This window comes from Enhydra lutris, unplaced genomic scaffold (genome assembly GCF_002288905.1).
Source record: "Enhydra lutris kenyoni isolate GAN:26980312 unplaced genomic scaffold, ASM228890v2 scaffoldscaffold61, whole genome shotgun sequence".
Lineage (NCBI taxonomy): Eukaryota > Metazoa > Chordata > Mammalia > Carnivora > Mustelidae > Enhydra > Enhydra lutris.
The window spans coordinates 10,513,219-10,539,461 of record NW_019154145.1 but is presented as its reverse complement, the minus strand read 5'-3'; the positions used below and the strand labels follow the sequence as shown (position 1 = coordinate 10,539,461).

The window sequence follows — 26,243 nt, the reverse complement described above, 5'->3', positions numbered from 1 at the left end:
ATAATGAGAAAGTCACTCAATAACTTCGTATTTTGGCTTCTCATCTGTATAATAGCATTCATAGGGCCTACTTTGTATGAGGATTAGTGTATTAATATCTACAAAACGCTTAAAACAGTGCAGAGCATATGACTAATAAATATAAGGGTTGTTGGTCTCTAAATGTCATTCCCCTCTGATGCATTGTTTTTTTTTTCTTTTTCTAAATTTCTAAAAACTAGATAATTTCTAAAACTTATCATCTTGTTTGGTAAGGTAAATCTTGAAAACATACAACATAAAAAAAAAAGATTTCTTAAATACATAAACAAAAATGTGCAAGTTGGTTTTATAGTCTGTACTTAAACAGTCCTGCTCAGGACAGGAAGATCCAAGGGAACTATTGCTCTGAAGTCACTAAGGATGTCAGAAGTCTGCCACACTGGCTGTAGAAACCCCATAACGTGGGATGTGCCAGCTCATCCCTTCCCCCGCCCCCCCCACCCCTGCTCCCTGGAAGAGCTTCCTCCCCTACACCCTGAGCTGGAGGGGCCCCAAGCCATCTCATCAGAGAGACCCTGCCTGCCAGCTTCCCATGGACCTGAAGAAATAAAATCTGGGCTCCAAAATAGAAAAGAAAAACCCTTGCAAGACTGAAGTTTAATATTTTATTAACTGTAACACGTGAAGTTTGATAATGTTGAATTTAACTCCCGAGTTAACGCTATAATTGCCAAGAAATCAGAATCGTTAATCAAATGTTTAAAAATAATTCAAAAAGCAGATCATGGGTTTCCTTTCCCTAACTAGCAGCATGACATGCAGTGGGGAGCACAGTTGTATTCTGATGTTTATGGTGCTATGGGGTGGGGCGGGCAGAGGCAGGAGCACCCGGGGCTTGGAAGCCCCTAAATCTGCCCGCGTGGAGGTTTCCGGAGGCTCTCGGAAGAGCTCAAACTTCTACCTGCCCCTCTCGGAGCCAGCGGTGACAGCCCACAACTTCATCATAAAAGCTGCCCGGGGCTCACGGTTAAAATACGGTGCAGCTGCAGAGAGATGGGTCGCTTCCACCGGAATGCCAGAGTTCATGCTTTTCGTGTGCAGCAGAATTACTTGGAAACCTTTTCTTTTGGGGGGGGGGTTGGAAGTCTGAATTTATGATTCAGTAGGTCTGGTGAGGAGCCCGAGAATCTGCATGTGAAGATCCAGGCCGTCCAGGGGCCACACTTTGGAAACAGCTACTTTTAGTGCAGGGGGTTTTCAGAAGGAGCCAAGGAAAGGTGGGGGTAGGGGCAGGGGCGGGGGCGGGGGTGGGGGTGGAGAAGGGGGCGTTGCTGGCTGAATAACCCATGTGCGCAAAATGAAGGGTAATTGCCAGTTTGGAGACAGCTGTGCCTCAGGTCACGGCTTCCCGGTGGATGACATCTTCAAAAAGTGCAGGTGCGGCCCCAAGGCTCAGAGAACGTGGCGTGGATTTCTCGTTCTCGAATGCGTTCAGGTGTTGCCAGTGTTGACCACTTCTGGAGGCAAAACGCCCACCTTCTCCATTCCTGAAGGAGCATTTGCTTTGAGCAGAAGCTGCCTGTTTCGCGTTCCGTGGCAAGTTTCCGAATCCCAGCCTTGCAGAGCCTGGGACCTCACGAGGAAGAGGACGGGAGTCGGATGGCGTCATGTTCACCGACGGAGCAGCGTCGTGGTGAAAGGAGCCTCACCCGCTCGCGGCCGCCCTACAGACCGGGGACCAGAACGCCGCGATCTCCCTCCCGAATCGCCTGCGGTAAGCACACTGTGTCACCTCGGCTGTGGCACTGCTGCGTGGTTTGCTCGGAGCGTGTTCCTAGTTCTTCCAGGCTGGGACAGGGTCTTTCCCGCGTTTGGGAGGAACATGGCGCGGGAATCATGAGCACAGACTGCGGGATCCTACGGATCCAAGCCCACATGCTGGTTTGACCAAGGCAAATGCCTTCCCTTCTCTGAGTCTCCTACACGCGGGGGGTGGGGGGCGAGGGATAGTAAGAGCTACTTCAGGAATTTGGGCTCCTTAAATCAGCCCTGGTTCCTGAAGGGCAACTACCTGGAAGTTCATTGGTGTGAAGCTAGCTGGGGAGCCGGTCCCCCTGCACTTGCTGGTGTTCTGCCAGCTCAAGCCGGCCTCGTGGAATGCTCCCTCAAACGGCCGGGAGTGGGGACCCCGGCCCCTGACTTCCTGGAGCCAGGGCTGCTGGGATGTGGTCTGCGGGGCTAAGCTCAGCAAAGCTCCCTGAGAAGGAAATGGTACTGATGGAAAGACGGACGTTCCAGGCTTCCCGAAAGCAATCGTCTGTGTGGTTATCAGAAAAAAATGTCATTCCATGTCCCAGTGGAGGGAAGCAGGGATACAAATTAACCCGAAATTTATATTTGCTGGGGGATGAATCATATGACATGAGAGGGTGGGTCGCAGGTTTTCCTTCTGGATTATTTGCTCCACAGGCGAGGACTGAGATTTATAGCTCATCCCTGAGTGTGCGCGGCTCACAGGCTGGGAAGCCAGCTCAGAGCCCCGGGGACTTCGTGCTTTCAGGGGACAGTGCATGCTCAGACAGAAACTGGAAAGTTGATTTTTGATTTTTATTTGCCAAATGTGTGTGTGAGAAGGCTTTGCCACTTTCTCCGAAGTCCGGGGCCTTTGTGACACCCTCTCCCCCACACCGTGTGATCTCGGGGCTGTCAAGGGGGAACTTCCCTGTCAGGCCACCTGGGCAGGAAGGCACAGCAGGGGCCCCATGGCCAGCACTGTTTCTGAGCAGACCATGACGGCCCCGTCCTTCCCAATCTAGCCTAGAACGGCAGCCGCTCTTCATCGGCTTCGTAGTGAAAACTCCGGCTGTGGTCTGCAGACAGTCAAATCCGGTGTCCCCCGAGTACTGGTCGAGTTCTGCCGCGACAGTACGTGGTCCGTTCCTTCGTTCTGGAAAGCTGCCTCGGAGCCAGGGAGTCATGTCCTCGGGGCTGGCCCAGGCTCTCCTCACGAGGCTGCGTGGCCAGGGGAAGGTGCACCCACGGCTCTTTCAGGCAGAGTTGGGGACCCTAACTTTACCCAGGAGCAGCTGTTGGAACTAGCACAATGGGGGCCTCAACAACTCAGCTGTAGGGGGCGATAATCGGAGCACCTGTGCCACGGGGTGACACGAGGATATACAGAGGGTCCTGGGCACGTCACAGGTGTCGGCCAATGGCAGCTCTGGTGACCTCTACATACAACCAGCATCTTAGTAACAAGTTCCTCCTTTCCAAGAAAATGCTTTTTTTTTTTTTTTTAACCTTTCTAAACTTTGGCAAAGCAAAAAATTGTCCATCTCCATAGAAACCTGTGGAAACACTGGGGACATCCATTGCAATGTGTGTGAGCCCCAGGGCAGAGCCCCACACTTCTCCGTCTCAGCCTTGGGACTGACCACATTCATGTCCACATTCTACTCCGAGGGGAGATAAATTGATTTTAAAAAACAACAACAAAAACCGAACCAAAACAAAACAAAAACCAAGCCCTGTGTGAAAGCTTGAGGACAAGAGACTTGGAACATGTCTTGGGCGGGGCTGGACCCAAAGCTGGAGAGGAGCAGGTTCAGGTCCTGGTACACGTGCTCCCTCCGCGGAGGCCCTAGCCTGCCCAGCAGCTGAGCGGAGCTGGTGGTGTGTGATGGGGAGGACACGTGTCCCGTGTCCCTCCCACCTCTCCCTGATGTTTTCATCCTCGGCTTTAGCCCGGGGTCCCGGTATTGGATGTCGGATGGCCAGGACATTCATTATGTCAGGCACCTGGCGTGCGCCCCCAGGGACAGGCTCACCAAAAAGAGGACATTGATTTTTTTTTTTTCCCTTTCTTTTCTCGGACACCCTGCAGTCTGGCTGGGGAAAGATAAAATTACCAGTCCCTCTCAATATTTAATCTTTTTAAATCATAAAAGACTATCCCAAAGCCTTTTCCGTTGAGAAGTAGAAACAAGATTTTCAGTGTGGAGAAGGTCTTGTGGAGACTGGAAATATGTGGCCACCAGTAGGCAGCCAGAACGACCTCCGGGGACATTTCTGAAGGCGGAGCCTGGTTGGCAGCCTCCTGCTGCGTCTCCGTGTAGCCTCACCCTCTCCTGTGTCAGGTGATCCCCCACTTAGGGTCCTTGAAGGATCACCTCAAGCACCAGGCTCCCCCCACCACAGCCAGCTGGCACAGGTGCTGGCCGGCTTCCACTTGATTTGTTCTCCACCTTTTCCCTCCCCCAGGAAATCACAGCTTTTCGCACAGACCACACCGCAGGCTGCTGTCTATGCAGTCAAGACAAAGCAGAGGAGTTTGGGCATCAGAAGGCAGGGAGTGGAGGTTCCCTCTTCCTCCGCTTCTCTGAGAAGAACACTCACTGTGACCAGATGGGTTTTCTCTTCTGGATGAAGGCCTTGATTCCCTCCTGCCCATCCTTCAGGGCCACGTTGTCCACCATGGTCTGGGAGGTGAGGTGGTAGGCTGTTTGAAGGTCCTGGGGCAGCTGCCTATAGAAGGTGGCCTTGCCCAGAGATACCACGGGACGGCTCAAGGAGGCAATCTTCTTTGCGATCCTCATGGTCTCTTCCTCCAGCTGCTCTTCTGGAACGACTTTGCTCAGCAGCCCGTGGAGCAAGGCCTCCTGAGCAGAAATGGGCTCCCCAGTGAAAAGCATTTCTAAGGCCACCTGAGGGAGGAAATGTGTTACTAAGGCATGCTCCCTGTGACCCCCAGCTAGCCAAGCGCCACCCTCTCCCTTCCACTCTGCCTACTTCCCTACCACCTCAGCCCAGTTACCGGCTTCCTCAAATAACACGTCATCCGTCAGGCCCGACGTCTACAACACCCAGACTCCTGCCAGGGACAGGGTTGGATCTTTCCAAGAGCAAGGAGGAGGCAAGTGCCCAGGGAAGGGCCTGACTCTCCGCCTTCCCGGAGAAGGTGGAGAGTCAGGCCCTTCCCTAGCTCCTTCACCAGAGCTGATCTCCCAGCACCCCCCGAAGCCAGGGGCTCCCCTCTGTCTCTTGCAAGGGCCAGGTACAGGACATCTGATGGGAGGGAACCAAAACTGAAGCCCCAGGCCTGCCCCAGACCGACGGAGGGGCCACTTTCCAGAAGGAGGAACATGCTCAGAGATGCCACCACCACAGTCTGACTGAAAGCACAGCCCCCCAAAACCAGAGACGGGGGGGTTGAAAGGAAATGCCTTCCAGGGACCAGACTCAGGATCCCGGCATGATGTAACTTACACAAGAGCCTGCCTCCCTCTAACCACCTCTCTCCCCACACACTTTCTAGGCCTGCAGAACGAGGGTAGAGGCTCCCTACTCTCCGTGGTTTGCTCTGTCCCATAGCCTGCCGTGTACTGCACCTCAGTTCTCTTTCCACAAAGTCTGGCCTCTTGAGATTCAAATTCATGGTTCCTGCCGCACACAGAGACACACAGCATGGGCCGGGGTGGTGGGGGGAGGCGCCTCTCTACACCCCCCACCCCCTGCAGCCCCGCTGTTCCTTGAGCGCCCTGGGCATGCTGTCACCTTGGGGAGCTTGTACTTGGTGTCCTCTCCGCCTGCGATGCTCCATCCCCAGGTGTCCTCAGGACTGGTGCCCTCGTCCCTGTCAGGTCTCAGCTCCTGCGTCCTCTTGTCCACACGGTCCTCCCAGACCAGGCTAGTCAACCTGGAGGTCACACCCAGCACTCTTCCCCTTTCCGGCCGTGTCTTCATCCTTTGCGCTTCTGCTGTTTAGCACACCGCGTGCTCAACACGTTGATCTTGTGTATTGTGATCGCCTTTGCTGGCAGGGGAACGCCACCAGATCACGGAGTTTATTCAAAACTGTTCCGTTGAGTTCTGCATTCAGTTCTTGCACACAGTAGGCGGCTTGCTAAGTGCTGATGCATGGTTGGAGGGGTGGATGGAAGAAAGCAGGTGGTACGGCAGGTGGGGGAGGCTTCCGTTCTTCGCAGGCTTGGTCAGAGCCGTGGCTCAGCTCCCACCTGGCTCATCTGCTTGGGCCGCCTGGTCTTGGAACCTGCCGCCATGGTGTATGGGGAAGTCTGAGACACATGAGAGACCGTGCGAAGAGTTCCAGTGACCAGCCCAGCTGGGGTCCCCGCCGAGAGGCTGCCCAGCAGCCGGACACGGGGGTCTGCAAGCACTCAGATGATGCTCACCCCCTATATTCTGTTCTCCCAGCTGAGGCCACACATGCTGCAGAGCCAAGAAGCTTCCTCGGGGACCCCTGCCCGGATTGCAGATTCATGAGCTCGACAATCTGCTGCTGTTGCTTTGAGCCACTGAGTTATGGGTGGTTTCCTCTGCAGTAGTGCGTAATGGGACTAGACTGAGATAAAATTTGGGGGTCATTAGCATTTAGATCATGCTATGGACTAGGTTTCTCAGCCTTGGTGCCGTCGTGTATCTGGGGCCAGGTCGTATCTTGTGGTGCGGGATTGCCATGTGCATTGCAGAATGTTCATCAGCGTCCCTGGTCTCTATCTGCCAGATGCCAGGAGTTCTGTGTCCCACCTCAACAGCTGTGACCCTCAGAGACATCCCCCCGGCACTACCAGATGTCCCCCTGAGCCAGTGTTGCTCCCAGGGAGAACCGCTGACTTAGACGGTTTTTCTAGATCATGAGGCTAGACTGTCGCAGCTAGGGGCAGAGCTTTGGTAAGAAGGGAGGGGTCAGAAGGCCGGGCTCGGGGACTCCTGCCATCGTGGGGACAGGTGGGAAACACACTGGACTGGTAGTTGGGGCACGTAATGCTGGGCCCCCGCTTCCCCTCTGCAAGGTTAGGCAGTGGACTAAATCCCAGCATGTCCAGTTTGGGGGCGTGTGATGTCAGCACGTGGGAGGCAGCAGGTACGCGATGCCTGTGGGTCAGTCTATGCCTGTGGGTCACCCCAGAGACCGTGCATTAGTTGACCGGGAATAGTATCATGGCGTCAAAGCCTCTTGGAAGCCCCTGGTTGAACGTGGAGCTAAAAGCCAGGTCCTGCTGAGGAAGGGCTGCAAAGACCCCACAGAAGACACCCAGTGAGTCACACGAAGGGGCCAGGACAATGTCTGCTCTGTCGCTGCCTGACAAGCACATGTCAGCGGGGACCCCAGTCAGAAGCCAGGGGAAAGAGGGCCACTGCACCTTCCAGCCTTCCTTTTCCTCCGTTCATGCAGGCGGCTCTCCAGAAATTCATGGGACCACAGAGCAGACAGTGGCCAGCCCCGAAAACAACACTAAAAATCAAATCTGGTGAAGACAAGTCATCAGACCCTTTACAGTCATCAATCGCTTTACAGCAATCCCTTTACAGCAATGGGCAAGACCTCAAATAGCCTTCCAAGAGTAGTTATGAGGGGTGCCTGGGGGGCACGGTCAGTTGAGTGTCCAGCTCCTGGTTTCAGCTCAGGTCATGACCTCAGGGTTGTGAGAACGAGCCCCGCGTCAGGCTCCATGCTGGGTGGGGAGCCTGCTTGGAATTCTCTCCCTTTCTTTCTCTCTCTCTCTGCCCCTCTCCTCACTCACTCTCTTTCACAAATAAATAAAAATCTTCTTAAAACAAGTAGCTGTGAATGCTAGGAGAGTCGTAAGGAGGAAATCGTTACAATCAAAGCATCAGTGTTCCCTTGGCAGGCTCAGCGGACAGGCATTCATCCATCCTGGGCCATCCCTACTTGCTGGCCGGGCTCATCATCTGTCCGTGGGACGGCCCCTCGTCAATGCCTTCCTCCAACGGATGCTTTCATTAGTGTCGCTCTCTTCCTGGGCCTCCTTGGCTCTGTTCTCCTTCCCCTGCTTCCACGACCCACCAACCGAGCTCCTGTCTGGCCAGGGCCACTGCCAGGGCCCAAGAGATCAAGAAGTTTTCAGAGTTGGTCCTTTGGAGTCCAAGCTTCTGCAGGCCTGGACACAGGCCAGGGTGTGGGCAGGGGCCTCGTCCTGTCTGCGGAGTGTAGCTTCTCCAAGGGACCCCTGGGCACATTGCTTCTCGTCCCCTTTCCCCAGCTGGCATGCATGTGTATGAATGACTCTCAGAGATGCGGCAAAGAACAGCTAACGAAGGACCGCAGGGCTCATAGTCACATGGAGTGCGACAGAAATGCAGGGGAAAACAGTCCGTTCCAGCAACACATGAACCGGGGGAAAGAACTATGATGGTTCTGCTCACTCGAGGGACCTGGCACGAGTCTGCGTTTGAGGCTGGGGGCTGCGGGCCAGCTTCCGTGCACAGGAACTCCAAGCAGAGCCAATCTTCTCTTGGGCATCCATTCACCCCACAAAGACTTACAGAGGAGAGCTCCAAGAATCCGGGGCAGTGCTATGCACTGAAATGTGTCTCTCCAAAACGCACGTGTGCAAGTCCTGAGCCCCAGTGCAACTGTATTTGGAGCTGGGGCCTTTGGGGTAGTAATTAAGGTTAACTGAGGTCATTGGGTAGGGCCCTGATTCCATAGGATTGGAGGCCTTAGGAGCAGAGTTAGGGATCTCTGTGTTCATGTCTCTCTCACATCGCCATATGAGGACATAGTAGGAAGGTGGCTAGCTCCAAGCCAGGAAGAGAGCTCGTACCAAGTTTCACATCTGCCGGCACGTCGAGCTGTGACACCCAGCCTCTGGAACTGTGAGAAAGCAAACTTCTGTTGTTTTAGCCGCCCAGTCCGTGGCACGTACTACAGCAGCCCAAGGTGACTAATACATACACAGGAAGACTGCGTGTTTTTGTAATGTCTTAATTCTGAAGCAATGCCAAAAACACATTAAAAAAGACATCCAAGTTCGTGAACTGAATGAGTCTGGGAGAATGTGGAGTCCTCACCCCTGGAGAGGAGTGAATAGGGCACCCCGTCCGTCAGGCCCAGGCAGCTCTGCCCATGGGAGAACACACGATCTCTTAAGTTGCCTTCTAGATAAACGATTCCTAATGTTACTTCAGGGTCTCTAATATCCAAAAAAAGGAAGTGACCTTGAGCTATAGCATGAGGGGTTGTTATTGGATAGAAGATATTTTCCCTTTCAGTCAGTCAGCCAAGCGGAGAAGGACAGAGAGAGACAGATGGTCAGAACGCAAGAGACCATCAGAGATCAGTCCACCCTCTGAAGGGTCCCCACCAAGTTCAAGCTCGACACACTCAGAAATAAAATGGCGCCTACACACCATCCCGGCCTCTCCTACCACCTCCAGTGGGTATGAGAACTGCTAAATTCAGAAATCACCTCACATGGAAATACTGTCAAAGACACAAGATGCTCATCTTTCTGGAATGCTCTAAAGGCAGCCTTGCCTACAGGTAGGTGAAGGGACCACAACGTCTGGACGGGTCCCCTCCACTCCTGGATCCATCCTCCCTTCTGGGCGCAAACTTCCTTTATTATCGTTTACACAGACTCACAGTAAAAAAAAAAAAAAAAAAAAAAAAAAAAACCCCACAAAAAAACAACTGATTTGTTAAATGGTAGTGAGTTCACTTATGTCCCCATCCTCTCTTCCACTTGATGGAAAGTGACAGACTGTCCCATGAAGAGGGATCACGAGGGGTCACGAGGAGGGGCTGTGCTCCAAGTCTCACTGTGCTTTGGAGCCCCATCTGGGTGGCCTCGATGTGGTCCTGGGGCTTGGAGTCGGGCGCGCGGGCTCTGCTTCTCAGTCCCTCCGCACACTCAGGCAGCGCCACAGACATGTCATGTCGCAGGAGGATGGTGGAGAGGGGGCTGGCTGAGCGGCTTCCTTCTAGCAAACGACAGATGCATCTGACTGGATGGGAACAGGGAGGAAAGGGCCCCCATGGCTCTTCCTGAGGGAGGTATCGCTGGCCCGGGGCAGCCCCGAGACAGGTGCACCGGGGTCCACCTGGACCAGGCAGGGGCTCGCTCTCCCGGGCGCTTCCGCTCCTTTCATTCCCGGGGACCAGGGAGGTCTTAAGGGGATTCACGCAACCCTTGAAGGAAGTCTTGATGGAAGGAAGGTCAGCATCCCCGCCTGGTTCATCCCCTTCTTTGGGCCTTGGTTTCCTCATCTGCTTCCTGGGCTCATAGTGATTTACAAAGATTTTACCCAGGCGGGTTGGATAACAAGAGTTGTATTCTCTAGAGAAAAGAAAGCCTGTTTATTCTCTAGCTAATCAGCACCATCTTTGCTTCAGATGAGAGAGAGAGCACCTTCTCTCATCCTTTTCCTTCATCAATTCAAGCCTTTTATGATGGCACTTCTTGGGTCCCCGTAACAAGCTGGGGGTCTCACACTTCCTCTTCCTGGGGCACTTGCGTTAAAAACAACAGCACCTGAGGCCAAGGCAAACCCTGAGAGCAGCAAGATTTGGGTCTGGAGTTGGTCCCCCGAGTTCCAATCCCAGATGGGCCACTTCCTAACCACAAAATCTTAAGCATGCAACTTAAGCCCTCTGAGTCTGTTTCCTCATCTGAAGGTGGGAATGAGTCTTCCGTCCTCCCGCGGGATTGCAGAGATGAGAGACAGTAAGTGTATAGCTAACACTACCCTGCTGGGCACTCAGTCGGCACCTAATAAATGCACTGATGATAGTAACATGCCTATTCCAACTGTACATTTGTATGACTCTGATTGGCTCTTAGGTATCACAGCCCTGAAAGGGGGTGATTCTTTAAAGCCGAGGGGTCTTGGGGGCCCCTCGAGTCACACCTATCGTAAGAACTGGCTGGTGATGCAGTAAGGGCTCAGGAAGGAAGGAACCCGACGGAGAGTCACAAGGTGGGTTTGGTTGCTGGGAGATATCAGGTAAGGCCCTGAATTGCCCCCTCAAACCCTTTTGTAAATCGGGGGTTGAACCACATGGTCTCAAAGGCGCAGAGGCCAATGGCTGTGCAATTCTCTGTTCAAGTACAGATTCTGATGTGGTCGGTCTAGGGGGCTGGGACCCTGCATTTCTCAGGCTCTCTGGTGGTCTCCAAACCAGGCTGAGTAGCAAGACGTTAACACTCTTTCCAGCTTGGAAGTTCTACTCTGTTCTTTTTTTTTTTTTTTTTTTTTTTTTTTAAGATTTTGTTTATTTATTTGACAGAGATCACAAGTAGGCAGAGAGGCGGGCAGAGAGAGAGGGGGAAGCAGGCTCCCTGCTGAGCAGAGAGCCCGATGCGGGGAATCCCAGGACCCTGAGATCATGACCTGTGTGGAAGGCAGAGGCTTAACCCACTGAGCCCCCAGGTGCCCAGTTCTACTCTGTTCTAATGAGATTTGAGGAAATCCGATTCCACAAATACCCAAAGTTTCCACAGATACCCCAGGCAACTAGATGGAAGCCAGCGTTCCCACCACAGAGAAGTGATGGGCTCGGGAGCGGGGGTTCGGATTTTCCCATTCTCTCCCAGGATACCAGCTGCTTGGGGGCCCGCTCTGGCTGGGGAGGAGAGCAGCTGCACCAGGCAGTGTTTAGAAGGTGCAGTGAAGATGCATTATTTAACTCATGCCAGAGGAGAGATGCGGTTTACAAATGTGGAAAATTATTCACGCCCGGGCTCAGTCTGGCTTGAACACAAGGGCTGCACTCCGTCACTTCTGCTCTCTGCGGGGGAAACCGCCGCCCTCCATCTCCAGCACAGCTGAGCCATTTCCCATGGTGACCAGCAGAGGGCACTAGCGACCCACACCCATGGCTCTAGCTGGGGCAGAAAGGGTAGAGCTCCCAGGGCAGGCAAATTTGCAGAAGCACTTGCTTGCTTCCCTGTGGCTACGCGCAGTGCAAACGTGTGCCCCCCACCCACCAAAGCCCACGGGCCTGTGTATGGATGTGTTCATAGGGGTGCAATCAAGCAATGCCTGCAGGGAGGGGTGTTTCTGGTTAGGTTTAGATTTTTATGAATTCCTACTTGCCTCCTCCAGGGGGCGGCACAGGTGAGACCAGAAGATCCAGCAACCTGGCAAAGGCCCTAGGTTCTGACAGACTTCTTCCCACTGAGTTCCCTTTATCAGTACTGTGATTTCAGATCATGAGTGTTGACCCCAAACTGTGTATCCCCTTCACGCCTCTGTGGAGTAATGAACCCAACAGGCAAAGACATCTGCAGATAGCTCTGAACCACTTTCAGACTGCTAACTGGGAAGAAACCCGGGGGTCAGATCACAAGGAGCATAGATCAAGTTGCTGAGTGGGGACGATACTGGAGACTCTGCCCTCGTCTTCTCAGCAGGCCTGGCCCTTGCCAAAACTACCCAGGGGAAGTCAGAGCTACTTTTGTTCTTGCAATGTCCTGCCCCTTCATCTGTCATGCCAAGTAGTTAGGCAGGGTGGTTCTGAGCACCGGGCTTCCTGGAAACTTAAGGCCTGTGTGTGTCACATGTGAGTTTTTTTCTCTTCTCAAAAACTCTTTTAAAATTTGACAAATGTGATAACAATGTTTACGTTTCTAGGACTCCATTGTAAGCCTCGATGGGAAAAGTTTGTTTGTGTTAAGAAAGAATGGATTCTTATCCTAACGACAGGGCTGATACAAAGGTTTGAGTGCCTCACTATGGACCCTTCCAGAACATCAGGTGTTAAGGAAGATGAACACCTGCTGATGGGGTAACCCGTCCACCTGCTGATGATGCGACAGGCCTCGTGACTTGATTTGCACAATTTTACGGCAGTTTGTCAATGAGCTCTGACAATCTACTTGAGATGCACTTTGATTTCATGTACTTGGCACAGAGGAGAGACTTAAGAAGTATTTGCTGAATTACCGTACATGCATTTAAAGTGAACTTGTCTCCTGACAGGATGAAACCCGCTTAGTCTGCAAACCTTTTGGCAAGCTGTTATGTCTGACAGCTCACCTTTGCCCACTTTCAGCCACTGTTCCTGAGGGTGTGTGTTCGCACACTCTGCCTTCAGACCTTTCTCACAAATACACGTTTCTGTAAAAACTAATGAGGCACCATAAAGGAAAGGAATGCATCCCTAAACTTCTTGTTCCTGCCGCTTGATTTCCCTGGGGTCTCATCTCTTTTGTGCCTCAGGCATATGGGCAACTGCTAATTTTTGTAGTTGACATTAAAATGGATAATATATTCTAGAAAGCAGTTTAGGTTCCCTACGTTCTGCAACTTCGCCAACCTCTCCCTTTCTGGAAACACATTTCTAGTTGAGAATGAGGATGTATTTTTTTCTAGAACAGGAAAACCCCTGGTTTACACTTAAGAGCTCCTTAGTAAATCTTATTTTATGATGTGATAGGAAGAACGAGTTTAATGAAGAACGTGGACTTTACTGTGGTCAGCAACGACCAACCACCTCATGTAATGTGGCTCCTTCCAGGGCAGATCCAATATGCCAAGCATGGGCTCGTCTTGCTCCTCAAACATAACCATTGCGAACCTGACACACTCAGGGAATCAGCTCTTTTCAGTCCTTTCTGGAACAAGACAGATCGCTGGCAAGCAATAAGCCAGGGACACTAGCCTCCTGATACTGGCCTAGGTCCCCCCAGGTGGTCCAACAAAGCGGAGTTTCAACGGCAGGGCCAGTAAGAGGACAAGAACATGTGCAAACAAACAAAACAAAGCAGGACCCTAACTAGTCCTGAGGGGCCCGCGAGGGTGACACGCGGTGAGAAGCTCAGAGGAACAGGTGCCAGCCATCCCCGCTCCCACACTTGGCTTCAGAAGGGACACTGCAGCGCAGCCCGCCAAACACACTCTGGGAGGAACGTCCTGATCCAGTCCTTGTAACCAGTGAGTTCTGGAACCGACCACCCCGTGCCCTGGGGGATCACATGGGGAGGGCCCACAGGGCGTTCAGTTACCTTCCTCGGCACCGCTCTCCCCAGGGCCACCCCAGGGGTGGAGCAGAAGAGCCCGATGTTCACCCCAGGGGTGGCAAAAGAGGACTTGTCGCTTGCCACGGCAATGTCACAGCTGGCAACGAGCTGGCAGCCGGCCGCGGTGGCCAAGCCGTTCACCATGGCAATGACGGGGACCGGGAGCTTCTGGATCAGCAGCATGACCTAAAAGGGCAAACACACGACTTCATTTCCGGCCAAAAGCAAAATGCAACACGCACACGGACGATTTTCTGTGACTTCACCCTTCCCAGAGCATGTCCCCTATGCGTTCGATCAGAGTCTCGGAAAAAAAGGGTGAAAGAAAGCCTGAAGAGAACTAGCCTGGCATCAAATACCAACTGTTTGGTCTTCCTGAGACCCAGGGGAGGAGGGGACAGTAGGTGACAACCAGGGCCGGAAAGCTCAGCGGGGAAGGAACTCGCCCAGGCGGGGAGATTTGAACTTGCGTCTGGCTGATGACACAGCCCTGGTCCTTCTACACCTGGCAGGACCCTCTGTGAGGTCACAGTCCCCTCTGACCACGTCCCCAGCAGCCCCCCATGAAGCACAGAGCTGATTCTGATCTCTGGGGAACCGCGCCTGCATGGAGCGCGCCCGCTGCAAGTCTGAAACTGGTATTTGCTACTTTCTTGAAAAATGAAGCTGAAAGACAAATTACTTCTCAAATTACTGCCCTGAATATTCTCTCAATTCCTTTATAATGGTGGGAAGGAACCCTGTCATGATCAAAATAAACAAAATTCCCTAAACAGGGCTCCTGGCACAGAGAGGAGCCAAAAACTGGCTCGTGCTCGTGCGACCCCTCCCCCACTCCATAAATTTCTGGAACTTATTTTTGCAGCTTATCAAATACCTTGGTTGATTTCTCCATTTTTTTTTTTTAATGGCACACAAAACAGACTGTGTCACTATGGTAACTTGGACGTATACACAGTTGCACTTTGAACCCTGGCAGGGAAGGAGGGCAAGTGGGAAGGAGCTACTACATCTGGGTTTGTTTCCTAGGCGGCCACTCTGAAAAAATGACTTTCCTTGATTTGAAGGTTTTGCCCAAGGAACTCCGCCTTCTGCTTTCACAAACATGGTCTATTCGGCAGCTTTACTATAAAATAATAATATATTTAGGGATATGACATCATGTTCTATAATAGTGGTTTGGACTTTTTTAGGGGGTCACCTTGTGAGAATCTGATAAACGCTATTGACTTTCTCCTCAGAAAAATGCACGTGTGCATATCCACACCCCAAACGGCTCCGGATGTAGGGGCTCTGAGAGCTCTAGGCGAGGACGAGTGTGGTCAGTGACTGAGCTCATGCTCAGAGAACTGCAACAGCAGGGGGAGAACTCTTGCTCAAGAACTTGTAGGGTCTTACAGCAAAGAAAGATTCTTTTTGGCTCTGAGTGTCGTCTGTCATCTAAGGAGCTGGTTACTTATGAAAAGTCACTTGGCCGCGATTAGCGTCGAACAGTCTATGTCTCCCGTGTGCCTGCTACGAAGCACTAAGATTCTATACAACCTGGTGGGAAAATACTGAGAGTAGATCCTAACAATATTAAAAATATTTGTACTTTTCATCCAGGGAACATTTCTAAGGAATAATCCTAAAATAGGGTAAAAAGGTGTCTAGGCAGAGATGTTAAATTATTTTATTAAAAAATTATTTTATAGTGGTGATAAACTAATAAGTAATGAATATATATAAATAAGGGGCACCTGGGCGGCTCAGTCAGTTAAGCGTCTGCCTTCAGCTCAGGTGATGATCCCAGGGTCCTGAGATGGAGCCCCACACCAGGCTCCCTGCTCAGGGGGAGCCAGCTTCTCCCTCTCCCCCTCGCTTGTGTTCTCTTTCTCTCGCTGTCTCTCTCTCTCTCTCTCTCTCTCCCTCTCAAATAAATAAAATTTTTAAAAAATAATAAGTAAATAAGAAAAGTGACTATGTAAACTAATTGTCCACTTAATGGAACACTGGGTTCTCATTTTGAGATTTTCCACCAAACACAGCAACATGGCCTGACCTTGCATAGTGGGCTGGAGCCAGGCTCCTGGGGTCTGATGCCCAGTCTGCCACTTACCCACTGGCTATCCCCCAGTCTTCACATCTGGGTATAAGAATGGGCACAAGAATAGTACCAATCTTCTAGAACATGAGAATTCTATATATGTCTAAAGTATTCAAAACATTACATGGCACATGGTTAAGCATTCAGTGCTATAATCACATTATACAGTTATATAGCATAATTGCCCCTATGTATGATTATTCAGACAAATAGGTTCATGTGGGAAAAGGTTTGAAAGAAATCTACTAAATATTAGCATTCTCTCTGGGTGGTATGATCATGGTCTAGTATCAGCAGTTTGTTTTCCTGCCTTTTTCTGCATTTTCAAAATTTTCCATGTTTATTATTTGTATAATTAAAGCATATTTTAAGTAACGTTTTTTAAGAAGGCTCCATGCCCAACATGGGGCTGAACCCATGACCCTGAGATCGAGTCACATGCTCTACTGACTGAGCCAGCCAGGTACCCCAAAAATGTCTTTTATTTCTTAAAATTTTCTATTTTTTCAAGATTATTTATTTGAGAGAGAGTGTGCACACACACATGTGCACACGCATGGTGGGGCGAGGGAGAGAGAGATTCTCCAACAGACTCCCTGCTGAGCGAGGAGCCCCACATGGGGCTTGATCCCACACCCCTGAGATCACAACCGCAGCAGAAATCAAGAATCAGACCCCTAACCGACTGAGCCACCCGCGTGCCCCCAAAACATACTTCAAATACAGTTAGCAACACAGAAAAGACAAAGACAAGTTAGATAACAAATCAGCTGAGGCAGCCAATCCCTTGGTAGTCAAGAAATGATTTTCCCTCCTAGTTTACCTTCCTGAACTAAGTATTTTTCCCGGGTTCTCTGCCTTCTCCAAATGCGACATCAGTGTAACTACAGCTTAGCCTCACTCAGTAGCGTGACTGCGGGCTCTGCGAGCAGCCTTGTCCCACTGCCATTTCAGCGGTGAGGCCGAGGAGAAAGAAAAGACTCTCTTCCTGGACTAAGGTTTCCACCTCAGACTTCAACAGGACAAAAGAAGAGACACACGGAGTGGGTCTCCAGGGAAATGTGTTGGGTCAGCTCCACAAAGGGTTACTTTTGGTCTCCCATAGTCACGATTTTTTCTCCTTCTCCATTTACCCTATTCCTAGTTTGTAAATAATTAACAATTAGGTGGCACTTGGTGTCTGCAAGGAATCTGCTAGTTTAGATCCTGAGCCAAGTCAGGAATCTCCGTCTTCCTCTCTAAACCCGCATTTTCTCATGTGTGAACAGAACAGTGAAATCTCTAGCTCATTCTGTCCCAATCTGTCCGTTGATCACATTTGGAAATGGAAATCTTCCAAGTTCATGGTGCTCTTATTTGTCCAAGACATTGTGATTTTTTAGAAGTATTCAAGAAACCAGGGCACTTCCGCTCCGATCTCCGTGTTAGGACAAGGTCCCGTTTATGCACTCTCTCTTTTTCAGTGAGCCCGAGACATCCAGGGGTTGCCAGCGTCCATGAAATCTGGCCTTTCTCCTCTGAAGCAGCTCCGGGCTCCCCTGTGGCCGTCTGGCTAACCCGTTGGGATCTCAGTTCGCGAAGACACCACGGCAGAGTGATAAAAGCAGGCCCTTGAGGGAGGAGGGAAGGGCTCTAGTGGTTCTCTTTCATGCTTTTCTGTTTTAGCCAAACACCATGGATATTGTAAAGAAATCACTTCTAAAGCGCCGTGCCTTGCCAAACACCAGAGCAGAACGTTACATAAACATCACTGGTGTGGAACAAAACACCGAAGCCTTAGCTCCGGGTTGCTTCTGCGTCTCCGTGAAGCCTAAGTCAACTGCTTTCCTGGCTTGTCGACATGAGAAAACTCTTAACGGGCTCTCCGTACGGCATTCTGGAAGGGCAAGGGAAACAAATGGTGGCCGAGAAGGCATCTCAGTCACCTTCCTGCCAGCCTCCCTGGTGCGCGCCTCTGTCTTGTCTGTAGAGAAGGTATCGCGAAACATTTGTTGAATCGTTAACGACCAAATACGTGAGCAAGTCCATGAATGAATGAAAAATTCAGTGAAGTAATTTTAGGGCCAGGTTATGAAACTGCTTTCGGTCTTTTTTTTTTTTTTTTTTAAGATTGGTTTATTTAAGAGAGTTTTTAAAGATTTATTTATTTGTAAAATAAATAGAGCATGGGGGTGGGCAGAGGGCAAGGGAGAGAGAATCTCAAGTAGGCTCCACGCTCATCGTGGAGCCCGACATGGGGCTCGAGCTCACAACCTGATACCACGACCAGAGCTGAAACCCAGAGTCGGTTGCTTGGTGGACTGCGGCACCCAGGCTTCCCTGACGCTGTGTTCTGTCATGCTTCTCACCTACATTTCCAGTTTCAGTTTGGCAGGAGGTTTGTTTTTCCTTCTTTTTCCCTCAGTGCCTGGCAAGTACTGTGCATACAGTGGTGCTCAATAACGAGTTATGAAACAAGCGAAGCATGACCTGAAGTTGTAGGCTGTATTCAGTTTCTCATTATCCAGAGGTGGACTCGGTGTGATTATAACCATCGCAAGCCTTTTGTTCCTCTTCCTCCTCTCTGCTGGCAGTTTCTCTCCTTCGTATGGTTAAAGACACAGACCGTGAGAAGTAAACGCGAAGAGGTTCATTTTCCACTTGGAGGCGGTGATTACAAAGGTTGGTCGGAAGAAGGGTTTGAAAATAATCTTTAAAATCATTATGGTTATTCCATTCACAAATATTCTCTCTCTGCCATTAACAGAGTTGTTTTAGTTTAAAATTTTAAAAAATTACACTGATCTTGGGCCCTTCCCCTCTACAGATGTTCACACCCACCCTCTGCCTCTGACTTGAGACATGTCTACCAAGACACACCCCCACGGTCCCCGACGTGGCCACTGTCAGCACCAGCCTGTATCGACCTTTCTCTGGCAGGTAACAAGATCACTTGCCAACTGTGCCCACTTGAAAATCGAAACCAAATAGTGGCCTGGTTAAAGGATGGGCCAATGACCAGTCTGCAGGGACTCGGTCTCAGAGATAAAGCCTTGTGTGTCCACTGGAAGCATCATTCAGTATTTCACGTGGCTCTCATTTTTGAGCTGTGATGTCGCCCCCTCAGCCCAGCTTACCTCAGAACAGGTCTGAAACACTTTGGTGTGATAATCTGGGCTTCGCTCATCCGTCAGTTCCTTTAAATCATGCCCAGAAGAAAACACGGGCCCCTCAGCTGCACATGTTTCCAGTAAAGAAAAGAAAAGAAAGAGAAGTAAGCAGCTAGAGCTTGAACGTTCCCTTACTTACCTCCCAGGTAATGTAACAGCAATCGCGCTGATGCCGTGGACACTTTGAGTTGATGGCTCAGTTTTGATAGAATAATTCCATTTTGCTTGCAAAGTGACAGCCAGGGTTTTGTGGTGACAAAGTAAGGGGTGGCATGGGTTCTCGAAGGTCTGTGGTGGAACCAGCGAAAACATGCCATGCCAACAAGAAGGCCCAGTAACCGTGGCAAATGTCCTCCTTCCAGAATTATCCCCTGGTTTCACACTTCTGTGTCTGGACTTGGTCCGGCCTGACTGCATAGACTCACTTGGGCCCATCAAACCCACCCCGCCTCCCGCAGTGTCCCTGTCCTTGGGTCCACAGATCGCGGCCACCCACACAGGTTGGGATCAGGAAGGTCGGACTGTGAGGACAGCCCCTTTATTTTTACGAGGGATTGGACGATGTGGTTTTACTGATACTGTTGCTGTTAACAACAGTGACAAAACGGACACAACCCATCAGCTGGTAGCACTTTCTCCTACTTCCCTTTGGCTGTGGCTGCTGGGACAGACCTGTTACTCCCGGCACGCCAATGAGAAAATTGCGTGGCTGTGAGTTAGCACCCGGCTTACTGTACCCGGCTTACAACCACCATGGCTCCTGGACAATATTTGCTCTATTTCTTCCCCCCTCGCCATATAAAAAGTTGAAAATTTGGGGGCGCCTTGGTGGCTCAGTTGGTTAAGCGTCTGACTCTTGATTTCAGCTCAGGTCATGATCTCAGGGTCACGAGATCGAGTCCTGTGTCAGGCTCTGATGAGCGTGAAGTCTGCTTGAGATTCTCTTTCTCTGCCCCTCCCCTCGCTTGTGTGGGAACATGCCCTATCTCATAAGCAAATAAATATATAAATAAAATTTAAAAGATTTTTTAAAAAGGTGAAAATTTATATTCAATCACAGAGAAGAAAGTAACAGTCTAAGTAGCTGCCTCCAGAAACACGATTTTTTAACTTTTTAAAAAAGAATAGTGCATCATAGGGAAGCACGTGTTTTCTGTGGTTGCTTTACAATGCGGCACGCTGTCATTGATGCCGCTGTCGTCGTCACCAGACGACTTGGTAAAAGTTCTTACTGGAAAAAGAGAAGGAAAGAAATGAGCAAAATAGATCATGCTTCCTGGGACCCTTGAAGAAGACCACAGATCTCGGCTGAAAGCTTGGGAAGAATGGAAAAGACCAATCAGTGAACTGCCCAGCAGCCTGTCCTGGCCAGCTAGGTAGTCTGCCGAAAGCTTTGGTGATTAAACCCATCTGATCGGATCCATGGAGACATCAGTTCTCGGACTTTGATGGGGAGACCAGCACAGCCAGGGGGGGCAATGTTTCCTACCTGACACGTCCGACAAAATGGAAAAAGACATATTCTCACCGCACGGTAATCTTCCCTATAATTTCGACCATTAATTGCACAGGGGTTTTTTTCATAATGTTCTTGTAAAGGAGCTTCAGAAACAATTCTCCCATGAGGGGAAGGAATGCCTCCGTTGACCAAAGAATTTTGAGAAGCTGCTTCCGGGTCATTACAGAACACTGAGGCGGTATATCCGGTCAGTACCTGAAATGATGATGACTCTTAGGTCTTTGCTCTCGGCTTCGTGAAGAAGGTCACTCTGCAGAGATCTCAGCATGGCTAATGACAGCGCGTTCCTCTTCTTCAGATCACTCAAGACGATGTTCCTGGGAAGAATGTTTTATAATCACTGTATAATTATAAGTACACGTGTCAAAACAAATGAGGACCCCAATTCCTTTCTTACCCTGGGGGCTCTTTATAAAACACCAGGAAAGGGAACCCTTGGTGCTTAGAGGCTACTGAGAGGGTCTGCCAACTATCGAGAGATACGGCTAAGGCAAAACAAGGAGACTACCCGAAATGTGGGCTGGGCTTCCCACCCCCTTTCCCTGGATTTCTCTTTTTCTCCAGGTTTGCGGTCAGAAACATGACGGCCTCCTCCCCACAAAGGGTAGGTCACAGCAGTTCCAGAAACCACCACCAATCCTTCCGAGAGGCTGTGAGGCTTGTGAGACCACAGCGGGAGCCCGAGGAAGCTGCCACGTGTGGCTACCTTCCACTTCTCTCTCTGCTGTTCTTCAAGAGAGTAAGGTCAGGGAAGGAGCCGAGAATGGAAACACACCCCCAGATCTCCTCCCGTGCACCCCATCGAGGGGGCAGCGCGGTTACAGCAGCCAACGCACCTCGATGACCACGTCTTTCCATGTTTTTCGAGTGGCATCCTGCAGTTCTGCAGAGTAATTCACACTGAGAACGGGTGACGTGTGAAGAGCAGAAGGAAGGAGCAGACAGCAAGGGGGCTCTTTCGGGACATGTCCTCCGACTAGGAGCTGGCATGCCAAGGTCTCACTATATTGTCGTCGGGCTGCCTGTACACAGGAATGTCATCTTTGTGCGGTTACATGGAATGGGCGGGGGACCAGACCCCAGGCTATTATTCTGTACGTTGCATCTGTTTCCCCTCGGTCCCCACCTCCATGATTACTGCCGTTCTCACTCTTTCTCTGGATCTGATAACTCCTGCTGTGTGTCAGCCTGGATCCTCCTAAACTCGCCCTCTGGGCCACCGGCTTCTGGAAAACCACTCCAGTGAGTGACTTTATTCCAGCGCTATACGAATACCCATTTTCTTCGGGACACCGTTCTGGCTTTGCTGCCATCTTCAGATGGCTGACAGTCACGTTTCCTCCTGGGTGCTGAGAATGACTAGCAGCTGATAGGCAGATATGCAATGAAACCCGCATTCTGGGGTGTCGTAAAAGAAATGTCCACGAACCTTCCAGTAAGATAATGAGTGTGCTTTCTGTAGCAAATCTCAGAGCTGCCATCCCGTCAGTGACATATGCTTAAATTAAATTCTAAGGCCTCGGGCAAAATCGTGCAGAAAGATGCCAGCGCCCAGATCCCCTTGCTGCGCGGCAGTGTCTGGTCATATGTGGCCCATTAATCCCATGGCTTGCGCGTTGCACACCCTGTCAGAGTGCTCTGAATTGCTGAGTTCACTTCTCGACCCAGACCAGCCAGGCTTCTGTTCCTGTTACTCTGCTCAATCTGTCCTCGCCCAGAATCTCCTCCTTGTCAGTACAAGTCCAGTGGCCATCGGGATCACGCTCTCCTTCTGTCTCCTGTCTTTTGGTGCTTCTCTAGCCTGTCCTCCTCTCCTTCTTCAGGGCGCTCCTTGCCTTCTGCTCACCCCTACATGATCCTCAGAGCTCCCCCCGCTGCATTTTGTCCCATGCTCTTCCAAGGCAACCTGACCACGGACTTGGCTTCGCCTGGGACCGCTATGCTGATGACTTCCAACCTTTGCCCTCACCCAGACCTCCGTCCTGAGCTCCAGGTCTACTCCACAAGTTCATTCCCACGTCTCCTGGACTATCCTGGGGCATCGTCCCCAACTCCCTTCATCTTAATGCTACCCACTCAGTTGCTCAAGCCAGAAACCGAAAGCCTTCTTAGACTGCTGCTTCTTCCCTCTTGAACTGGCCGGCAAAGCTGACTGATAATACCTGCTAAGAATCTTGGCAGTCTGAATTCTCCCAGTGACTATCTTGGGTCGAAACGCGTGACGCCTTGCACCTACAGCTTCACCAACACGACCACCGGAAAAGGGAATCACTAAGAGGGAGGTTACTGCCAGAGCACGTGACAAAAAGTAGTATTTCTGTTTGCAGGGCAAGAGAAGGGCCCTGGGGAGGCCCCGATGAGCTATCTGGAGCCCATCACATCATTGTAAACCCCCAGAAAGTTCATGAGGCGAGGCACCTGTCATGTTCACACAGACACTCGACAGACACCTGCTGAGCGAATTAATGACCCCAAATAGCATTTTGATTTTTCACAGCCAATTTCACTGACTCCTGGAAATTTTCATCTCACCTAGGTAGGTTTGTTTGTTTGCCACCTCTTTTAAACCTCAGTGGCAAGGACACTGAGCTAGAGAGCAGAGCGGAAACAACTTCGGAGGCAGGCGGACCTTTTCCTGCCTCCTGGCTTTCTTTCCTCCCAGCTGTGTGGCCTTGAGCCAGTGGCCACCTCTCTGAACTCGGTTCCTCACTGTAGGGTGGGGACAACGTAACCTACCTCGCAGGCTCTAGAGGGATTAGGGGTAGCAACTGTACTGTGCCTAGCATGGTACTCCAATTCCTGCTCCATGACTATCACTGCTGAGAGGAACAGCTCTGAAAAGGGATGCTTGAGGTGTGACTGAGTTGTTCAAATTCACCAGCTTCATGCCTAACATACCACTGCTTCTGTGGTGCGTTTGGAGGTTCCTACTTACTGATTCCGAGCATTTATGTCAGATTGATTCTTCCCATCGTCTCCCTTTCTGACTCCTGTTTAGCTCCGGAGAACTCACCCAGACCTTCAGTCCACTGGCTCCATGCCAGATGTCAGGGCTCTGAACCAGATTTGCAGAAGCAGGGGCACCCTTGACAATGAGCAAGGAGCCCTGCCTGGGCCCGGTACTTCTGGGTACCCCCGCTCCAGCTGTGCCCTGCCAGATGAGCCAGGAGTCCACCTGAATAGCATGATATGCCCACCTGGAAGTCACCACCCCCTTCCAGACCCGCTGTGGTTACCTGAGACTCTGGAATTCTCTGGCTTTGCAGAGGGGCATCCTTAAGCCCCTGGGGTGGCCACGTACAATTATTTCTAGGAGGGGAGGTGAGAGAGAATGTGGGCACACTGGATGGGGTGTCTGCAGACCCGTGTGCCAAGCTCCTGGCAGAGCAGCAGGAAGGAGGGGTGGAGAAGTGAGAGGGGGTGAACATAGGGTGGGACGAAAAGAAAGTTGCAGGCACGCAAGCAGCTGGCTTGCCACTGCTTTGGGGGAACTCCTAGGAGCCTCAGGATTATAAATTCGAGCATGGTCTTCCAGGTCTATGAAGACATACTTCTCAGGGTAGAAGAAGAAAACGTATTTAGCTGTTAGTTTGATTTGTGACTTTTAAATACTTAGCACGCTGGGTAGGCCTCTCTTTGCACCCTTGCCCTGGCGGGGCTAACAATAGGGTGAGGCCTGGATGGGGCTAGCGGTCCTTCAACCTTTGCTACTCCAATTCCAGTTTGTGCACCGGTTTTCTTGTTTCATTTTGTTTTGTTTTGTTTTTTAAGAGTTTTAGGCTTGTTGAGCCACAGGGCAGAGCTTAGTACAGTGTGCCCTTCGTCCTTCATATTGACCTGCCCCTACTCGGGTACTCCTGGGGCAGGGCCAAGGAGCAGCTCGGCTTTGCCTAACCTGGCGTTGGAACCAGGTCAAGGTTGTGAGAAGCACAGAACCTCTTTTTCAAGGCCACAGCAGCGGTGTGGCCACCTGCTGAGTTGCCCACACGGAGCCTAAAATCCACTGAAGACTCGGATCCGTTGCCCCGGGGGTTTAGGGGCAGTGCTGGGGCCTTCCGAGTTTGTCCCGTTTGAAATTTTCTGGTGTGTCCTGCAGGATCCGAAATGCTACAGTGCCCAGGCAAGTGACTTGAGGAAACACCGTGTCCGCGGCTGGGTTCCTTTGGCAGAGACGGACAAACTGGTGTCCCCAGCGGGGTCCGGTGGCCTCCGCGTGGGGTGACTGCCCATCTCTGCCCGGGTCCCTGCCGCCCACCCCCACCCGGGAGCTGCCCCGGTAGGCCCGTGGGCTGGTCCGGAAGGGCCCGGCGCCCGCGCGGCCCCGCCGCTGACCTGATGCCGTCCTGCTGCCGCGCGCGGGTGGGTCGCGGCGGGAGCTCCGGCCGTTCGGCCCCGGCCGGACCCCTGCTGCAGAAGCCGGCGGAGAGCTGGGCCCACTGGCTTCGCCTGAGCCAGGCGGGCCCCTTTGCTCCGAAGGCCCGGAAGCCGGCGGCGGCCATGGCAGCCAGAGACGTGCCCCAGAGGGCCGGACGCCCCGAAGGTCGCGGGTGCGAGCCGGGCGGCTGCGCCTCAACAGCTGAGGGTCGCAGCAACACCGGGAAACAGCTAGAACTCCCACACCAGGTCTAGGTCTGTCTCCTCCCGCAGGCCAGACCCTCCCCCCTCCCCGCCCCCTAGCATGCCCCGCCCCTTCCCGTCGCCCGGCCCCCCCCCTCCGCCGGGCCCCCCCCCCCCCCCCCCCCCCCCCCGGCTCCCCTCCACGCCCTCAGGCCCCGCGGCGAATACCGCCCACTGCGCCGTCGGGCCTCTTGCTCACCGCCCGCACTGCAGGCTCCGCGCCGCCAGGCCCCGCCCCCTCCTCCCCGCCCCGCCCCCGTGGAGCTGAGGGGTGGAGTCTGGGGTGGTGCGCAGACACCAAACCTGCAGGCCCAATGTTTGCGATAAAGAGTTCAGGGGAGGCGGGGAGAGGGCTTGTTTCTTTCTGCATCGACGCCGAGAATGTGGTTTGCGTGGATTAGGAAAATGAGGGTTAGCAGGTGGCGACTGGTATGAGCTGTGGTGGCCACGTTGTTACTTCCGCCCGGCCACCGCAAACCCGCTCAGGCCTCGCAGGTGATCACAGGTCCCAAAGGGAGTTGCATTCCACACAGGCGTTGACTTTTGAAGGACTTCATGTCCTCTCCTCGAAAACCCTGCATCTGTCTCTTGGGTGTTTCAAATGCACCCGGGAGGGAAAGGGAGATCCTTCTTAGGATCTAATCGGCTGGTCCTACAGCAGACAGAGAATTTCCTGTCGCTGAAAGCTTAAGTATAATAAGAATATTCTCATTGTCATGTGTTAGCTAAACTCTCAAAGTTTGGAGGTTTTAAAATTTTTTCTTAAATACTTTATTGACTACATGCTCATTTTCAATAGCAGATACCCTCCACAGGAGTTGCTCTGGTCTCAGGACACAAACTTGTATCTTCCACTGCTGTCCTGTTTCAAGTATTTTAGTCAACAAAAGCATCTTTTTGAAATATGTCTGATGGGGGGGGGCGCCTGGGTGGCTCAGTGGGTTAAGCCTCTGCCTTTGGCTCAGGTCATGATCTCAGGGTCCAGGGATCAAGCCCCTCATGGGGCTGTCTGCTCAGCGGGGAGCCTGCTTCCTCCTCTCTCTCTGCCTGTCTCTCTGCCTACTTGTGATCTCTGTCAAATAAATAGATAAAATCTTAAAAAG

General features: G+C 51.7%; 1 protein-coding gene across 2 annotated transcripts; it reads right to left on the bottom strand.

The window, feature by feature from the left end:
* Window positions 1-1,291: 1,291 nt before the first annotated feature.
* On the bottom strand, window positions 1,292-25,120 carry LOC111158625 (enoyl-CoA hydratase domain containing 3). Of its 2 annotated transcripts, none has more exons than XM_022520771.1 (5): window positions 24,856-25,120; window positions 20,719-20,840; window positions 18,972-19,069; window positions 13,755-13,955; window positions 1,292-4,685 (listed from the first exon to the last, which is right to left on the bottom strand). In XM_022520771.1, the coding sequence occupies exons 1-5, from the start codon at window positions 25,020-25,022 to the stop codon at window positions 4,374-4,376; spliced, it is 900 nt and encodes a 299-aa protein (XP_022376479.1). In that variant the 5' UTR covers window positions 25,023-25,120; the 3' UTR covers window positions 1,292-4,373. The 2 variants fall into 2 exon arrangements, with proteins under 2 accessions (XP_022376479.1, XP_022376480.1); XM_022520772.1 differs by lacking the exon at window positions 24,856-25,120 and adding an exon at window positions 21,360-21,532.
* Between the last annotated feature and the right edge of the window lie 1,123 nt (window positions 25,121-26,243).

Bases quoted from the DNA above. Each gene is read 5' to 3' on its own strand.
- LOC111158625 (XM_022520771.1), bottom strand. From the start codon at position 25,022: ATGGCCGCCGCCGGCTTCCGGGCCTTCGGAGCAAAGGGGCCCGCCTGG. The intron at 20,841-24,855 runs GTCAGCGGCGGG...CATTCTTCCCAG, and splicing joins CGGCAGCAGGACGGCATCAG to GAACATCGTCTTGAGTGATC. The intron at 19,070-20,718 runs GTACTGACCGGA...AAACATGTGCAG, and splicing joins AAGAGTCATCATCATTTCAG to CTGAGGGGCCCGTGTTTTCT.